This window comes from Lissotriton vulgaris, chromosome 3_2 (genome assembly GCF_964263255.1).
Source record: "Lissotriton vulgaris chromosome 3_2, aLisVul1.2, whole genome shotgun sequence".
Lineage (NCBI taxonomy): Eukaryota > Metazoa > Chordata > Amphibia > Caudata > Salamandridae > Lissotriton > Lissotriton vulgaris.
The window spans coordinates 110,404,720-110,422,059 of record NC_141690.1 but is presented as its reverse complement, the minus strand read 5'-3'; the positions used below and the strand labels follow the sequence as shown (position 1 = coordinate 110,422,059).

Sequence of the window (17,340 nt, the reverse complement as noted above, 5' to 3'; positions counted from 1 at the left end):
TTGCCATTTTAAGACACTTGTGTCCATTGGCAGAGGAAACCAACATGCACTGGGATTCTGTTACAATACATTTCCACTTGGTGGATGATGGAGTCTGTTGAATTCTTATGTTTACACGTTCGAAACTCCCAAATAATTCGAAGGCAAGGAGGTTCAAACTCTCTGGCTGATATGGCCGGCTGATAGGACAGGGCACATGTAGCAATAATCTTGCTTTAGTTTCACAGCGCAGCTTTACCTTACAGGGCAAACTGCAATGGCTTCGGGTCCATGTTTCCACCAACCCGTGAAGAACATGCGAGATTTATATACAAGGTTTGCAGCATCACTGTCCACTCAAATGTGATAACTGGGGTTATGGGAAGGTTGATAATGGGGTCGTAAAACTGAAAGCTTCTCAGAACGTTCCTACACTAGGCTAATAAGCACAGCTGCCAGTGCCGAATGAAGATGCATTCCAGTGGACCATGGTGGTGTTTCACTGGCCTGGCAGAAAAGCAGTTCTAGAATGCATGGCCAACAGTACATTCCGATAGAGGAAGCTCGAATTTCTTACTGGCCTCAGAATGTATAATGATAAATATATCCTTATATCTAGGGTCAGTGTCGGACTGCTCTGGTGAGACAGCAGAATGGCTCCTGGGCGATATAGTGTTTGGAGTCAGGTAAAGTCTGAGGGTTCAGTAAGTACCAGCATCAGCCAGCATGCATGGAAAAAAGACACTGTTATTGTAACATGCCAGAGTATACTCAGAGGCATGGTAAAGTCCTCTCACATACCGAGGCAAGCTGAAAATCACCTGCGGTATCAAGATGGAAACTGACCCTAGTAAATGCAGCCTTTCAAATTGGAAGCAATTTATTTTATGTAGTAAACGTTATATGTAAGCACATCATACCACTGTCAGGCTGCCTCAGACCATTGGAGGATATGGGGCAGACTAGGACAAATTTCAATGCAAAGGTGGCAGAATACATGGGTGATTGGACCTGCCTCAAACTATCAGTCACCTTGTCGAGAAAATTATGTGTTTGTTGATTTGGTTGGTGACCTTGCAGGTTAGAGACCTTTGCATCTATCACTCAAGGTGGTGACACATTTTTTCTTCAGGGTATTGCTGTTCGAGGAAGATATGGTGGATAGAACCTGAAGGAAGCAGATAGGGAGGACCTGAACCTACTGAAAAGTCAAGTAGTGGTAGGCCTTCAGATTTCACTGAATCTTTAGTGAGCCTGACATTTCTGAGGTGACATCTACATTATATGGAACTCCTATATTACATCTGATAGCAATCACGATTAAGAAAATCGTAGAGTTCATGTGGAAGGAACAATGTAGTTACTACATGAATAGCCGAAACGTGGGTCCCATCGAGTCTGGAATATGGCTGTTAGTAGCATGTTAGAATGATTTGAGTTCAGAAAAGAGAAATGTGTGGAAAATTATTTTTGCATACAGTGGTATGGGAAATGGCATGTTTTGGAAAAGTGGAGTAAATATAAAAAGCTAGGAAAAGTGAAATGCATGAATTATCGCTGAGCTTGTGGGTTACACACCAGGCTGGATGAATGTCCAGTCAAAACACTGGGATGTCATAAGTTAGTTGGCACAGAATATGATCAGTTGTTCACTCGCTTCAAACTCAAATGGTCATGGATTACCTCAAATATGTTCAGCATCCTTCACCACTGCTCCACGCCACTAAAGAGAAAATGTGAAATAGAAAAATAATTATAATATACTCTCTTTTCAATATATATTTTTGACTGGATGCAATCCATAACTCACTCCTGTAGTAAAAAATTGCGCTTACCTACAAAAGGTAATCTTTGGGAAAGTAGTACTAAGTAATACATTGCCACCACAGATCATACTTGATAAAGTAAATTAAAGTTTGCCTACAGCCACAGCAGCTGAGTCATTGTGTTTACAGATTTGCACCAAACAATTTAACTTGTCTTTACTGCATCCAATGTATCCAGATATGGTTATATACCTCTATTTTATTAAAAACTATTTCTAAATTGTTTTTAGAAACATACCCTAAATTACCACCGATATAAACCCACAAAGATCGCCTGAGTTATGTGATCTGCTCTACTAAGTGCCCAATGCACAAAACTGAGAAAAATTGGTTTGAGATTTACCCCTCTATTTCAAGAAAATGTCCAACTTCTTGGGAGTTCAAAAATAAGTCCCCCAGCAAATAACCATATCGACAAGTGGAAATGCAGTAACTACAAAAGCGCACATTATTATTCAAACTTTTTTTTTGTTTCTTCACTGCATACATATTATTCTACTTTTATAAACATCTTACACCCTAGCCACATCAATGTATAGGTTGATCATTCCCTATTCCATTCTGAAAACCCATTTACAGGAGCAACTTTTTCAGCCTGGGAAACTACGTGCAAGTGCTTGTGAATACAGACAAACCATAACTGGAATGTCCATCAAAAGACACCGACAACTAGAACTAAAAATGTGCCAAAAATGGCTGAATTTGGTTGTGAGAAAAACATTTCAAGGATAAAATCAGACCATTCTTGGTTGTGAGGCAGGGGTCGGACTTTATTCAAGAGATGTATTTATTTGCGAACTTTTATTGAGATTAGGTTATTCAGCAGACCTTTGTGACTCGGGCCTTAGGAGACAATATTTAGTCTTCGACAAAGCTGTACTTCTTTGTGGACTTCTTTGTGTCTGTTACAAATGGACAGAAAGGATAAATTAATTACATTCCCTTCCCTCTTTGGACACCGTTTATGGTCTTGTTAAGGAAAGGTATGTCAAAATATTTGAGCCAGGAAAAGGCACTCTAATGAAAATGAGTAAATCTAGCCATTGTAAATGACTACTTTTCTCTCCACAAAAGTGCTTGAAATTAAAATTCCCTGCCTGGCTTCATCATGGCAGAAACGTGGTGGTCATGTCTAAATTGATTGGGAGGACAGAGATGTCAAATTCATTTGGTTTCCCAATCTCTACTAGTAAATCCTGTCAGTAGTTTTTATAAGATAAAATAACTTCTCGATTGACTTCCAAACAACAACAACAACCAATAAACACACAATCTATTATTAAACTTACAAACGATGGTAGATGCTGAATGAGTCTAGTTCTTGAGCACATCTTGCAAAAGTATTAAAACGTAGACATGCTCCATTAAGGAACCCAAACCCAATTTCACTCCTCCCAGGTTTCCTAAGCCCTTTGTCATTCTAAGCCTCTTTTCTTTACTGTGAGACATGGCGGCTGGTTTATCATTGCATAGCAATTTCCTCCAATATTACCCAACTTCCTATTCATAATTTTGTTCTCCTCCAAGAGGAGATTTCTTAATCTATTTATTTATTAATCTTATTGCATCGGTCCTGTTTCTCTTTTTGAGTCTCAAGCAGGTCCTATTGGAAATTAATTTGGTTCTTATTTTATATTGGTTTAGGTGTCCCAGAAAGTAGCCTTTGCAGCTTTAAAATTATAAAACAGTTCCACTGCTGTGCTGACGTGAAAGCACTTGTGTGTGTCCTGCCTAACCTGGTTTTTGCTTATGCTCTGGACTGGCATGCCTTTTTTTCCTGTTTAGAAAAGGGTATAGTACCCTGGAGGAAGCCGACGTTACCCTTATCCATAGCCACGGCAAAGCACAAAAACACTGTTCTTTATTACGGCCAATAACATTGCGCAACTTTAAAATCAAAATACATAGATGAGAATCTTGACCAAGAAATTTGAGTCATTAGTGACACTCTGGATACACCTGGATTAATCCTGATTCATTTAAGACTTGAAGATCTTTGATAACATCCACAGGGCGTGGCATCTTATTGAGAAAGTGCAGGGGAAAGAATTCCTGCAATACTGATCAGCCTCAATGCTGCCAAGGGCTTCATGAGGGTAGATTGGAACTTTCTCAGTAGGTTTTCTCCTAGAACAGCCATAGAGGAGAACACACTGAAATACAATTGGGTGAACATTATATCCACGCGAAGGGTCCTGGTCATTGGTACAGCCGCAGAAAAAGTTACCCTTCAAATAGGTATCAGAGTCCCCATTTATGCCACTTCTATTCCCTACCAGCTAATTATATTCCAACACAGATCAGAGACAATTAGTGGATTTGAGAGGTGGACGTTTTTGGGAGGAAGATCACAACTGTAAAAAAAAAAAATATCAAAGATTGCACCTAGGATAGGTATGTTTGGGAAGGAAAACTAGAGAGGAATGCCCTATATCCTCCTTACTCATCACTTTCAGTATCAAACCCATTGCATATGATAATTCAGGGATAATGCTGGCATACAATTTGGGGTGGAGTTGCATAAACTATGTCTGTTTGCTGACAATGCTTTGGAAATTCCAGTTGTCCCGGACAGCTCTCCAACTATACTAGCTAAATAATTTAAAGTAATTCTAGAAGTATCAGGTCTTAAAATGAATGTGGGGAAATGTTAAACATAAAACTTGACATGCCCTAAGAGGTGGAGGCCTCCTTGCTACAGCAATATCCCAGGCACCGCAATAATTACTCGGGTGTGAAGATAGTTTCCTTTGTAGCCGACTTATTCAAAGTTGACTATCATGCATTTCATACAGACAAACGACTGGGCCTTTTGTCCCCTTTCTTTGTCTCCTGGATAGACAGGATTCTTGTCTTAAATATGGTCCTTTTACCTCACGTACTATTTCTGTTTCAGACTTTGTCATTTAAAGTTGAACCCACCTTTTTTACTCTCTGCATAGAGCAGTATACCAGTTTATATGGCACTTAATTAAACTCAAGGTGCTCTTGAAAAGTACACAAGGCTGGTAGGGGGTGCTGGCAGTCCTAGGATTTCTAATTTACGATCAGGCTGTGCAATGGAAGGTATAGATTGAATGGGCCAAACTTGAAAGAGACAAAATCTAGGTCAATATGAAGAAGACTCTCATGTAGCGGTCCTCTCAGGCAACTGCTTATTTAAGCATGCCGGTGTGCACCAAACTACAAGCCTGGCACAGCATTACCTTAAGTTGAAGGTAATGCCTTTCCCCTCACTGTTAACTTGGATCTACTTCAAACAGCACTCCTCCCCCCCGCCCCCAGCCCTTTTTTCCGTTCATTTAACATATGGCGGGACGTTGGGTGTAATACCATTATGCATATATTTCTCAAGTGCCAAATTAATTCCTTCATGCAATGTGAACTAGACTGTGGGGTGAATGAGACAGAACCAATTCATTATCTTCAAATATGACACTGGGTGATACAACCATCACTTAGGTAGGTGGTAATAAGCGATAAAATGATGTTTTATAAACTCTTCACTTCACTTATGACCAACAAGGGAGTCATATTTAATCTTCACAAGATCTTACTGAATTCAAGGCCTTCAGGCCAGAGTTCTTATCAGTGCAAACAGGTTGAGAACCTCAACAGATACCTTGACAAAGGGTAATGGGAGTTGCTTTGGAGTGATGTACATAAGAGCACAGTGGATGGAGCAGATAAAGAAGTACATTATAAAGTGAATATACCACATTTCCTAGAATTGGCTCAAGGGGCTGAAGAGAGTGTGGCCAGATAGGTGCCGATCTGCCTGTATTGTTGTTATGCCTGCCTCTTAGCCACTTTAGTCTGATGTGCTCATTAAATTGACACATGTGATTTTGGTCCAGTAAAATGACGCAGGTGATTGGACTCCCGTTGCCAGCACACCCTGAGGTAGTAATGTTGGGGTTATGACGCAAGGAAGTGAGGGAGGTTGACCAGAACATATCAGCTGTTTCCATTGGGCAGCACCCTTAAACTATCAGAGAGACGTGCCTTCAGCACAAATCAACCAGAATTCTTATAGCGGACTGTATCTAAAATACCTGCTTAAAATTATGGACTTGTAGTCCTCTTGTGAATCTGCAAGTTCCAGCCTTCACTCCCAATTATTCTGTGAGCAACTGGCTATTTTTGCACTACAGAAAACAAAACACCACTATTAGGAAAAATGTAGCTTAGGAGTTTTGACCTTACTCCACAACTTCACTGACTTCTAATTTTGCTGAAAGATATTAACTCCCTCGTAGACATCTTGAACTCTTCCTTATCTTTAGGTAGTATGCAATCTCTTTTTAAGGCTGGTACAGTTCTCCTTCCCCTGAAAAAACCTTCTTTGGATCCTTCAAATACTCTCAATTACACACCCAATTCTCATCTACCTACAAAATGCTAAAACTTTACATTTTAGAAGCATTTATAGCTGGTCATCTCTACACACTTCTAGGACTCAATAATATACAGCATGAAGCTGAAAACAGCTTCAGTCCCAGTAGGAGCACATAATCAACTAAACGTGTACTTCTGGAGGTTCTAAACCTTGCTGTCATCACCTATATTCTTAAAGATCTTTTAGTGACATTTGACATGGTTGACCACACTCTTCTTCTAAATGAACTTTGTTCAGCTGGTATTGAATGCACTGTCTTAAAGAAGTGTTTTCCTTTTTTCCTGTAAGGAAGGACCCAAAAAGAGTTGCCTTTGGTGCTCCTCTATCCTCAATTAATAAGAGAATTTGTGATGTGAGGCAGGACATAACTCTGTCACCCTATTTATTTAATCCATATCTCAGAACACTGTCTACCAATTCATATGACTTTTAACCATGTAAGTAGTCATTCCTCCAATAACCTCCAATAATCTCTCCCTTCAGCACTGTCTTTTAGATGGCAAAATCTAGATAGGCCATCACTGGCTGGAACTGGATAATGACTAAACAAAAATATTGTTTACTTGTGTTATGTTCAGCCTCTAGCATCCATCTCTCCAGCCTCTCGACTTCAGACTTTGCTATAAGTCTTTTGAATCTGTAAAGAGTCTTGCGATTACAACTAACTCTTGTCTTCAAATGGACTGTCAAGTTGCCACAGTTGGTCCTTCCTGCACCTCTTTTATAGGATTAATTTGCCCTTTTCTCCCACACCTTTCTGAAGAGGATTGTCGAGCTACCATCATGGCATTTATCAGATCAAGACTGGACTGTAATGGGACCTACATGTGCATTCAATCTGCTCTAATTCAGCACCTGCAGCTCAAATCAAGCTGTTCAAACAGTAAGCCTGGCGTGCCTTGCTTTAGTTGATCAACTCCTATTCTAAAAGCCTTACAATGGCTGCCAATAAAAGCTTGCATCTCTTTTGAAGTTCTAGGAACTTTGCACTGTTCTTTCTATAGCGTCTCTCCTTGCTTTGTTTCTACCTTCCTGGTCTACCAGCCAGCAGATTATTCCAGTCAGCTAATCCACTCTTACCACTGTAACATAGCTCGTCTAGGGTACTGTTCCTTTTTGGTACTGGCCCCACACTATGGAACTCTCTTTTGCTGTGTGTCAGATCTAGAACGCTCAGATCCATTTCAGGAAAGAGATAAAACGCCCTTTTATTCAACAAATATCTTCTTCTCAGACACTGCTAGCTTTAGTATACTCTTACTTTCAGCACCAAGAGGTCCTCTGAGTGGTAGTGCTTTCTACAAATCACTAATTTAGCACCACAGGTCTCGTTCAACTGTATTCGAAGGTGTCTAAATTCATAAACATCTTTGTGTTTGGATGTTGAACAGGAGGTTGGTCTTTTCCAATCAGCAGATGAGATCTTGTTGGAGGTTGGGAAAAATACCTTTTTGTCCTTCTGGTCATTTACCACTGGGTAGTAATGCTGTCCTATGTGACGCATGATCACTCTCATGTAAATTCATACCACCTGAACTACCATCAGGTCTGTGACTCTTGAAAACTACCACACTGTGGTTGTCATATGGCTTTTTTTAGTGAAGTGTTGTTTTCCGTAGCACTACCATGTATGTGAGAGCATGAAAAGCTTTCCTAGAGATGCATTTCTCAAGAACCATAAACATGGAATGATTACATTCCAAAGGAGTTTGCCTACTTGACATACAGACTCAGCCTGGTGAATAGAGATGTTGGAAGTGAGATCTTAAATAGTCCTCCACCTCCAGATAGACTAGATGACTTTTAAGTTTCAGATGCCACGCTACTGAAAATATCTCTAGGGTGCTGGGTTGAAATTAATGTGACTTTTTTCTGATTGTTTATTCCTCCCTATGGAAACTATTGACACTTTCTGCATAACTCCAATGAAAAGGTACTTCCTGGATGGCTCCAATGAAAGTAAGCACTTTAAAAAACTATAGGACATAGCCAGCTCTCTCAGCAAAGGAAGGAAGGAAGGATGACACTTACACCAGAGAACCTTGTTGACCTTGTTGATGGTAAATTAATAGGTGTAGTCCCAGGATTGTCACCTTAAGACTGATAGTTTTCTATCTCTTCAGGCCATGGGTTCAAAAGGACTGGAGTTGAGGATATGAAAACAGAGGGGAGCAATAATGTGAATCCGTCATCAACTGTCTATCCACTTTTTATCGATGAGTGTGGAGAACAGAGGAGAAAGTAAATGTAAATCCTTGACTAACTACACACTTCTAAAATAATTATTCAATGCCAATACGCAGATCAGATTAAAAGAGGAAAAAGGCTGAGCACAAGATGGGTAGAGGCTGAGCACAGGATGGGCTTCTTGATCTTCTTTTCAAAGCTATAGCTGTTGCTTTTGATTTCTTCTCATTGTGTGGGTATACATCTCATGTATAAGACAAATAGGATCTTCAAGGACATACATGAATAGCTTTTATCAGTATGATCTCAGGCTTGCTCCTAATATTCCAGGTTACTAACAGCTAGCTTCATTAAATGGCATGAAAGGGTCCCCCTCCCAGTTCACTTGCTTCACAGTTTGTAAAATACTTTGGGCCAGGTAACTTTGAAAATATAGTTTGCACTTTTTTAGACACACAGAAGGATCTTTACACTTTTTTTATACATGAGTGAAGAGGAAAGGCAAGATAAACGAGAGGGCTGTATCCAGGTAAGTCTCCAGGAGCTACTCTACAAGTGTAAGGATGAATACTGTAGATCCAGCATCTTGCACGTTTGTAGATTCTTTATAATACCATCCCCAGTCAACAGGTGTAAATCAGACACATGAATTGCTTAACTGAGATGAAGAAGCCTGCAAAATAAGCTATGTTGAGTAGATGCATTCATTATAGCAATGGTTTATGTAATAAGTGTGATTGTTTGAAGTAAATAATGTGGGGCAGAGGCCACTCAATATCAAGATCACAAATCCACTGACAATGCTTCAATCACCAGGAAGGCTTGCATTGCTGGTGTTTGCAGTGGGGCTAGCACTATCCATGATGACAAGTTATCCAGAATGACAGAAAGACAATTCTTTTCTAAATTGAAGGAGAGAAGGTGGGCGATTCTAATCTGAAATGGCTGTAACTTTTACATTTAGAGCTAAAGAAGCCACTCTCTGCAAATGTATGAGACCAATCACTGCTCAGGGGGTACAGCTTTTCCTAACATTTCACGTTTAGCTACTTGTAGCTGGGCTGCCCATCTTTATAATACATACATATATAAGGGAAACTATTTTGTACAGCCCAGGCATAGTTGTGGAAATCAACCTCTAACAGAAGAACTTTTCTCTGGTTAGGAAAAAAATGTAGGCTTCCCCACTTCAAAGATTAAGCTTTAAGTACAAGTTACACAGAAATCGTATTTTTCTTTGAATTGAAAACAGAACAATTATCAGGTGTACTTTTTTCTTCTAGTGCTTCTTCATTTCTGCAATCAAGCTGTACATGCAACTAGGAAATCTTATTCCTAATTTATTTTATTTATTTAATTTATATGGCGTGTTATAACCACAGGGGTCTCTAAGCGCTGTCTGTCCAGATTTACGTGATAAGATGTTACATTCACTTGAAACCAACTGTGCACCTAGGATCTGCTCCATGCTTGTTTAAACAAAACAGTTTTTAGTTTTTTTCTGAAGGAAAGTAAATTACTTTCCTTCCTGAGCTCTGGATCCAATTTGTTCCATAAAGCTGGGAGCGTGTTGGAAAATGCACGGCCCCCCACCGTGGTCAATTTGAAGCGGGATTGGGACAGAAGAGTGGCGTCCGACGAACGCAAGGTCCTACCCGGTGTGTAGGGGGATAGTCGAGATTTCAGGTATTTTGGTGCCTTACCATACAGCGACTTGTGAGCAATACACAGTCCTTTGAAGACAATTCTCTGACGAATTGGGAGCCAGTGCAGCTCCTGCATCAGGGGAGAAGCATGGGCAGTCCTGGGTTTTTTAAATATCAGCCTAGCTGCATCATTCATGACTCCCTGTAGTTTGTCCAGCAGCCGCTGTGGCAAACCTAACTATAGGAAGTTCCCGTAGTCCAGCCTAGCCAAAATTGTGGCTGAGACCACGTGTCTCAAAGTAGGGAATGAGAGTAGCAGAGATCTTCCTTAGTTGTCTTAGGAGGCCTATACAGGTACCCACTACGGTGGTAACTTGTTTTTCCATGGATAATTTATTATCCACATATAGGCCTAAACTCTTGACTGCGGCTGCCGGTTTTGGTGGTACGCCCAGCTCCCTAGGCCAGAATTTCTCGCTCCAAGGGTTGCCCGAGATGGAGATGGGCAACACTTCCGTCTTGTCCGGATTGACTTTCAGAGAATTCTCGGACATCCAATTGACTGTGGTTTTCAATATGTCCTGTAACCTAGTGGGTGCACCCGGACCGTCATCCAGCCGGATGATAATCTGGGTGTCATCAGCATAGTTGTACACTAGGCAATCCATCCTATTCAGGAGAGCAATTAGTGGCTGCAGGTAGATGTTGAAGAGTAGGGGTGACAAAGCAGAGCCCTGTGGGACCCCACAGGTGATCGGAGCAGGGGTGGAAAGCAGGTCACCCAGCTGCACTCGTTGTGTCCTACCCTGCAAAAATGATGTGAGCCATGCATGTGCTGTACCCATGACGCCAAAGGATCTCAACCGCGACAGAAGCTGTTTGTGACACACGGTATCAAATGCCGCGGAGAGATCCAGTAGTATCAGGGCGCTCGGTGTTTTTACATCAGCCCGCGTTCTTAACTCATCTAGAATGGATAGCATAACTAGTTCCGTGCTATGATTAGCACGGACCCCGAGATGGAGAACATACAGGCAGATTCATGATTGACATGCTTTGCGGGTAGACATAGCAGTTCATTAACTACAAAAGTTCAAGAGAAATAACAGGCAATGCTGCTTCAAAAAACATCAAATAGTATGAAACTTTGCATTGGGAACCTACAAATTCCTTGGACGTAACACACACCATGTCTTGGCAAGTCTAGACATGAAAGGTGCCATTACTTCTCCTTGCGTGGAGTGTAGTAGATGCTTTAAGGTATTTCTGGTCTTTTCAGCATAGAAAATTTGACAAACGTTTACAAAACCTGAATTAGGTGCTGGAATGAGGGTGGCCACTCCACTCCATATCAACATAAACACCATGCTTAAAATTCCAAGGCTTTTGTGTAACAGCCAAATACATTTTGGGTGTTATAACGTTAGTTTGGTTCAAATTATATAATTAAACCCAATTGCAATAATTTGTTACTGAAAAGGCCAGGACTGATCAGCTGGTTTGTGCATGACATGGAGTGAGGTGCCACCCTACCCGAATATTACACAAGATAGTGGGTTCTTGGACCGAAGATCTTATTATCTCTGTGAAAAATACCTTTAAAGTCTATTTGCATTATACATTTCAACAGAATGATTTTAAATTTGAAAATGTCTTTCTAGAAAGATTCAATGTTGCTGCATTGTACGTTTCTACAATAATTCAAGAATTGTTAACATGCACATGCACTTTTCATTCTTAAACAAATGATTCTGCTTAGTGGACTTGAAATCTGTAAATCACAAAGGAAACGACCTTCAGTTAGTTAAAAGTTTATTGTACTGCTATATGTATTATGAAGTTAGATAAATAAATAATAGAGATGCCATGCAATGCTGAAGGGCAAAATGAAAAATGATTGAAAATTTGGCATGCAGAAAAATGAGATAATTATGAGCTAATCGATCAATCACTACTGATATGTATACCAGGGCATGCAGGCTTAACTGTTCCTTTACCTTGTCATAACAGGATTGTGAATACCATATAAATGCTCATTATGATAACTATTATTACCATTTTCCATACTGTAAAAAACATAATTACATGTAAAAATAAATACAGCACGTATTGACAAGCGATGTCACATAAAAACCAACTGTAACTACAGCGTGATCACAAAAAACAGATGGATATGTGACTGCGTGCGCAAATACATGAGAATAAGAGATGCAAAGAAATATCATGCATATATTCTCTGTAGTATATGACAAAAATGGCCAAATATTAAAGCAAATGAATTTTTATTAATTTCTCTATATAGTTATTACCTAATCAGATCTACTTCCTGCATTCAAGGAGTTAGGCTTGTATTTCTCATCTTGAAAATAAATGTGACCACAAATATACCACTTGTTACCATGCATTTAATGGGTGCATTTGGGGACAAATGACTTTCGGACATTTATAATAATGTTACCAGTTTGTGAGTAATTCATCAAAAGTAACCAAACACTCTTTAAATTAGACTATGTTTAGTGCCCTATGCAGTCTAAAAGACTCAGACTCTCAGAGGCTAGATCATTTGATGATAAAAGGTACATATATATCTTCCCATGATGAAAGAAAATAAATAACCTAAGGAGGAGTCTGCATGCTGATGCATTGTGTGATCATGAGTGCTTCCCGAAAGAACTCAACACTAGAAGACAGGATAGTGAAAAGAGTGTGATCTACAGCAACTCATGCTGCAAGCATGATTTTATTATTAAATAACATTTAGGAAGTTGTTTCTGAGATCTAAGAGTAGAAAAAGATAATGTTGTGCATAGAAAATTTATTTTCAAAGTTGAAATAACCCAGGAACATAAATATGTGCAACTGCACAGAACAATAAACGAGTACTCCATAAGGTTTCTAACTTGTGTTTGAGAATCCAAACTATGAGTAAATCTACAAAAATCATAGGCAAAAGCCGAGAATATAGCGAAAAAGCAACTGCCAAAGCGTACAACAGTTCTTCACTGCAAACTGAGTGGCAGTCTAAAATAGTATTTAACAGATAGAAGATTTCAAAAGGTGATCTACTGAATCATCAGACAGACAAAAATAAACAAGCCAAATCAAATTTCCAAATGGAACTGCCTGAAAACCTGAATTAGGAATTAAAATCCATCTAATTCCCTGGAAGATAGTGAACGTTACGTTCTGAACAAATATTCAAGAATTCTGTACTGACATAATTCACATGCAGTAGAGACAAGAAAGAAGACAGAGCAGAGAGACATTCATGGGGGCTCGCGTGAATTGGAGAATTGACGGATACCTAAGAATGAATCATCCTGAATGTGGGTTAACAGCTATCGAAAAGTAAAATGTGATCATGGATGGCGAAACATATTTCAGGACATTCAGTATGCACTACCAATATTCCAAGACCTACATGAAGTGATGTATGAGTTTAGGGGTATCCTACTGCCAGAAACGTACAATTGCTCCATGACTTCAGAGGGAGTAATAAATGTTGTGATGGTGAAATGAAAAAGAGATGGCACATTTCATTTAATACTGAGAAGATATGACGACATTCTCATCCTTCATCATGGTTATAAGGCAAAAGGTAATGAAGATCACAGACATTCACTATAAACACGCATTATTATGGTACTGAAAAAAGCTGAGCCTCTTCCACCATGAAGTTATACGTACATTATTTTAATGCAATATTAATATTCAGTTCTATACTGATAATACCAAATGGGGAACGCATTTTCAACTAAGCAAAATTAATTTAGATTTTATAATGTGATCATAACCATATCGGTGCTATTTTAACACTCCCTGAGAAGGTCAAAACAGAACACAAGAAATACACACTGCCAGTCAGGAATATTTAAATATGGTTCCCTCTCAAATTGGGAGGTGCAGACATTAATGACCTGAGGAAAAGGGTATAGAGCACAAAAGTGATGACATGTAAACCTGGGCAATAATAGAAAATGATTCTGTGGCACAAGAAGACTATGGAAAAATAACCAAGTAACATGCACTGAATGTTAATGTATGCTTTGCGAGCATTTGAAAAACAGAAAAATCTATAAGGCTCTAAAACACCAGAAGAATAAAAAAAGGGCTCAAAATATGGTAGAAATCTGAAATGTTAACAAATCAAACCACTCCACAAAGATGTGGAGAACACTGGCAAGTGGAACAAACAACCTTGTGTCAAATACTAAAGCTAAAAACTGGAAAAGTACTGATCATATTTCTCCAGGCAGTTGTAAAGCTAATAGCTGGAGAAGTTGATATCTGTACACATAGATTTTGTTAGGCGGTATGTTAACTGTTGTGAGTGAGACCACATACTGAGCTGCCAAACAGTGCTGCAATAGAAATTAAGCTTTTTTCCGTTCCTCAGAACCTTGACATAATAGAGTTGGTCCAGGAAATTGTGCACAGTATTGTGTAACACATTACTCTTCATCCTACGCTATCTAAATTTTAAGAATGATTACTTACTGTAGACTTGTTCAATTGGCTTTGGAGGAAAAAGCAGCTTGTGTGTACAATCAACAATTACAAGATATTTTGGAAACATGCACATGCGTACAAGAATGCCTACATCGAATTGACATGTGTTTTCAATAGTGAACACAGTTTGTTTCAGATTTGGACACAGATACAAATGAAGATGTTTGAGCAAACCGTACCATCTTCATTTGGAACTATGTGGTACAAATCTTGCCCGTTCTATTCTGTCCAACTCACTTTGTAATAGGGTTCAGTATGCATTGTAATTTTTGCACCAGTGCTTTTTGTGCCAGCACTAAGAACACTGGCACAGGTACCACGGCCACACAAATCACTTTACTTGGGACATGGTTTGCACGACTGAACAAATGATGGGAAACTTACTTTGAACTGCTTACAAGCACTATCAAGGGCTTCATATGACCCCGTATACCTTCTCTGAAGGGAATGAGAAGGGAAGTAACAAATGAAGGGAATAAGAGATAAATATTCTGTAATAATGCTTGAAAGTTTTAGATAATTCTGGACATAAACCAGCCAGAATTAGCCTACTAGTCTGCCTTTTCCTCTTATTTTTCATCACTGTGGCAATATTGTAAGCATAGGGGTAAACAGAAGCAGTAATATATAGTCAACACTGTCACTGATATGTAAGATTGGTTTCACAGAATATGGACTGTATACCCAAATAAGCCTTACTGAAGGGTTTTCAGTTTTGTAGTTATGTTTATTATTTGATATGATGGCCTTTGCTGATAAAGCCCAAAAGAATAATTTCTATAGCTGAACCACTTATTAATAGACAACCTCTAAGTCGAGTAGCGGTAACAATGTGTGGCCAGAAAGTCTATTTAATTCTTTGTTATTTTCAAGATGAGAAAATTCATTTGAGAGAAAAATTTGCAAAAACAAATGTAGAGAAACAAAAGGAACTGCTTCTATATTTAAAAAAATAATTTATAAACCCCAACACCCAAGCCATATGAAAGTCTATAAATTACGGTAAAAAAAATCTTACTTTTTCATGGGTACAATTTCAACACTACAAAATATAAAAAGAGGAAATTGTTAATTTAAAATACTTAGTGCTACAGGAACAAGGCTTGCATGTCATGATGTCTATTTCGATGTTCATACACATGGCATTTCTAAAATTTATTTCATAAATCTGGGTTCCAAAGAAAGTATTTAACCAAACAATGGCATGTGAAATGATAAACACTGAAAGTGTGATATGCAAATTCATAAATAAAAATGGTAATGAAAGTCAAAACATAGATCAACAAAATATAGTAAAAATAGTTATCATATAGTAAAATGCCAGGTTCCCGAGACGGAGGAACTGTAAGTGAGAAATTAGAAATTAGATTAAATACAGGCTCAAAAAAACACAGTAGCCAAAAGTGAATAAATCAACACAGAATAGATCAATGTAACAAAACTGTCTAATCAAGCAACAGTGTAAATGAGAATGCTAACACGCCACAATTACACTCTCATTGTGGTTTTTGGTAGTTCCTTACAGGATAAGGATTTCTAAACTGCTCTATTTATTTCAGGGGCTGTATTATATAGATAACGCTCTGCCCCAGGTTTCGCGGTGGCACACACTTAAGTATATGCGCCAAGAGCAGACTTGGAAACTACACTGTATCACAAAGCGCTGTTCTCAGTGTAGGCACAAACACGGGCCTGCCCTGGGAACAGCACATTACAAACACTAGACTATGTTAAAGTGCAAGCCAGTTGGTGTTTTACGTCACACAACTTTACCATCATATCGAGTCGAAGGATGAATCAATATTTAATGCAAAAGACACATGCAATATATAAAATGTTCTATTGAGGAGCTATTGAGAAAATTGAACGTTTTGTTTGTGATCCATTAGCATATCCAGCACTGCTCCGTCAACTGTTTCACATCACCTCAAAACTAATACAGTTTCTTAGGTAAAACATACTTGGTTTTCAAGTAGAAATTATTTTGTTAAAGTGACTTTTTAGGCTTGACTTATGGTCTTTCTATAGGATACTTACTCGTCGTACACGTCTTCTGTGTCCATTCTGCGGTAGAATTTGGCCAGTTTTACAGCGAAAATTATGGCAGGAATTAAAAACATTGTTGCACCTCCCAAACCAAACCAAAACGCATTCTAAAAATAAAGGAAAATTAATGAAAATGCATCTACAATTTTAGATTGTAAAGGTATATAAAACAAATTCTCCTGAAATTAAGAGAATGATCCTGGAAACATATATTCATGAGATTGCACATATATCTAAAAATATATTTTGCATTAAGGTTTTATAGTGTGCATGCACATGTCTATTTACTTACTCATTTATTAATTAAAAAGGTAATAACTCAAGAACGCATTACTTTATACTTCTTCAATTAAAAATGTCATTGGCAATTTTAGAAAACATAAAAGATTACAGTCTACAAATGATGTAGATGGGTTACAAACCTTGATTAACTATTATATCGTCAGGTGTCCAAAGTGTTTGGACGTCTGTCCCTTTTAGGTGGGGCAGCAATATTGTTTCCAGCCTCTCCATATTTAATGGTGCATTTGGGGGCATTGTCTGGCTACATATATGGTTGGTTGCAATAGTCTGTAGTTGTCCATGGTAGTTTTTACCTTGCTAGTGTTTGGGTCTTCTGGTTGCCTCCTGTTCTGTGCCATGTCTCGCTTTACCCGGGCAATCTCCAGACCCAGGAATGCTCCCTCATATCTAGTGAGGCTCAAGTTTTCTAAAATTTGAAATTGTGCTACCTGTGGTGTGATGGGAA

General features: G+C 38.8%; 1 protein-coding gene across 11 annotated transcripts in view; it reads right to left on the bottom strand.

Moving 5' to 3' along the window:
- The window catches only part of PROM1 (prominin 1), a 630,080-nt gene that overhangs the window by 23,338 nt on the left and 589,402 nt on the right, over positions 1-17,340 (bottom strand). For 7 of the 11 annotated variants that reach the window (XM_086964065.1, XM_086964059.1, XM_086964060.1 and 4 more), the window contains 4 exons: positions 16,584-16,699; positions 15,565-15,588; positions 12,035-12,103; positions 1,663-1,702 (listed from right to left, as the gene is read on the bottom strand). In XM_086964065.1, coding sequence (XP_086820191.1) covers positions 1,684-1,702; positions 12,035-12,103; positions 15,565-15,588; positions 16,584-16,699 — 228 coding nt within the window. In that variant the 3' untranslated portion in view covers positions 1,663-1,683. The remainder of the gene's footprint in view (positions 1-1,662; positions 1,703-12,034; positions 12,104-15,564; positions 15,589-16,583; positions 16,700-17,340) is intronic. The other 4 variants (XM_086964066.1, XM_086964067.1, XM_086964070.1 and 1 more) reach the window with 2 other exon arrangements.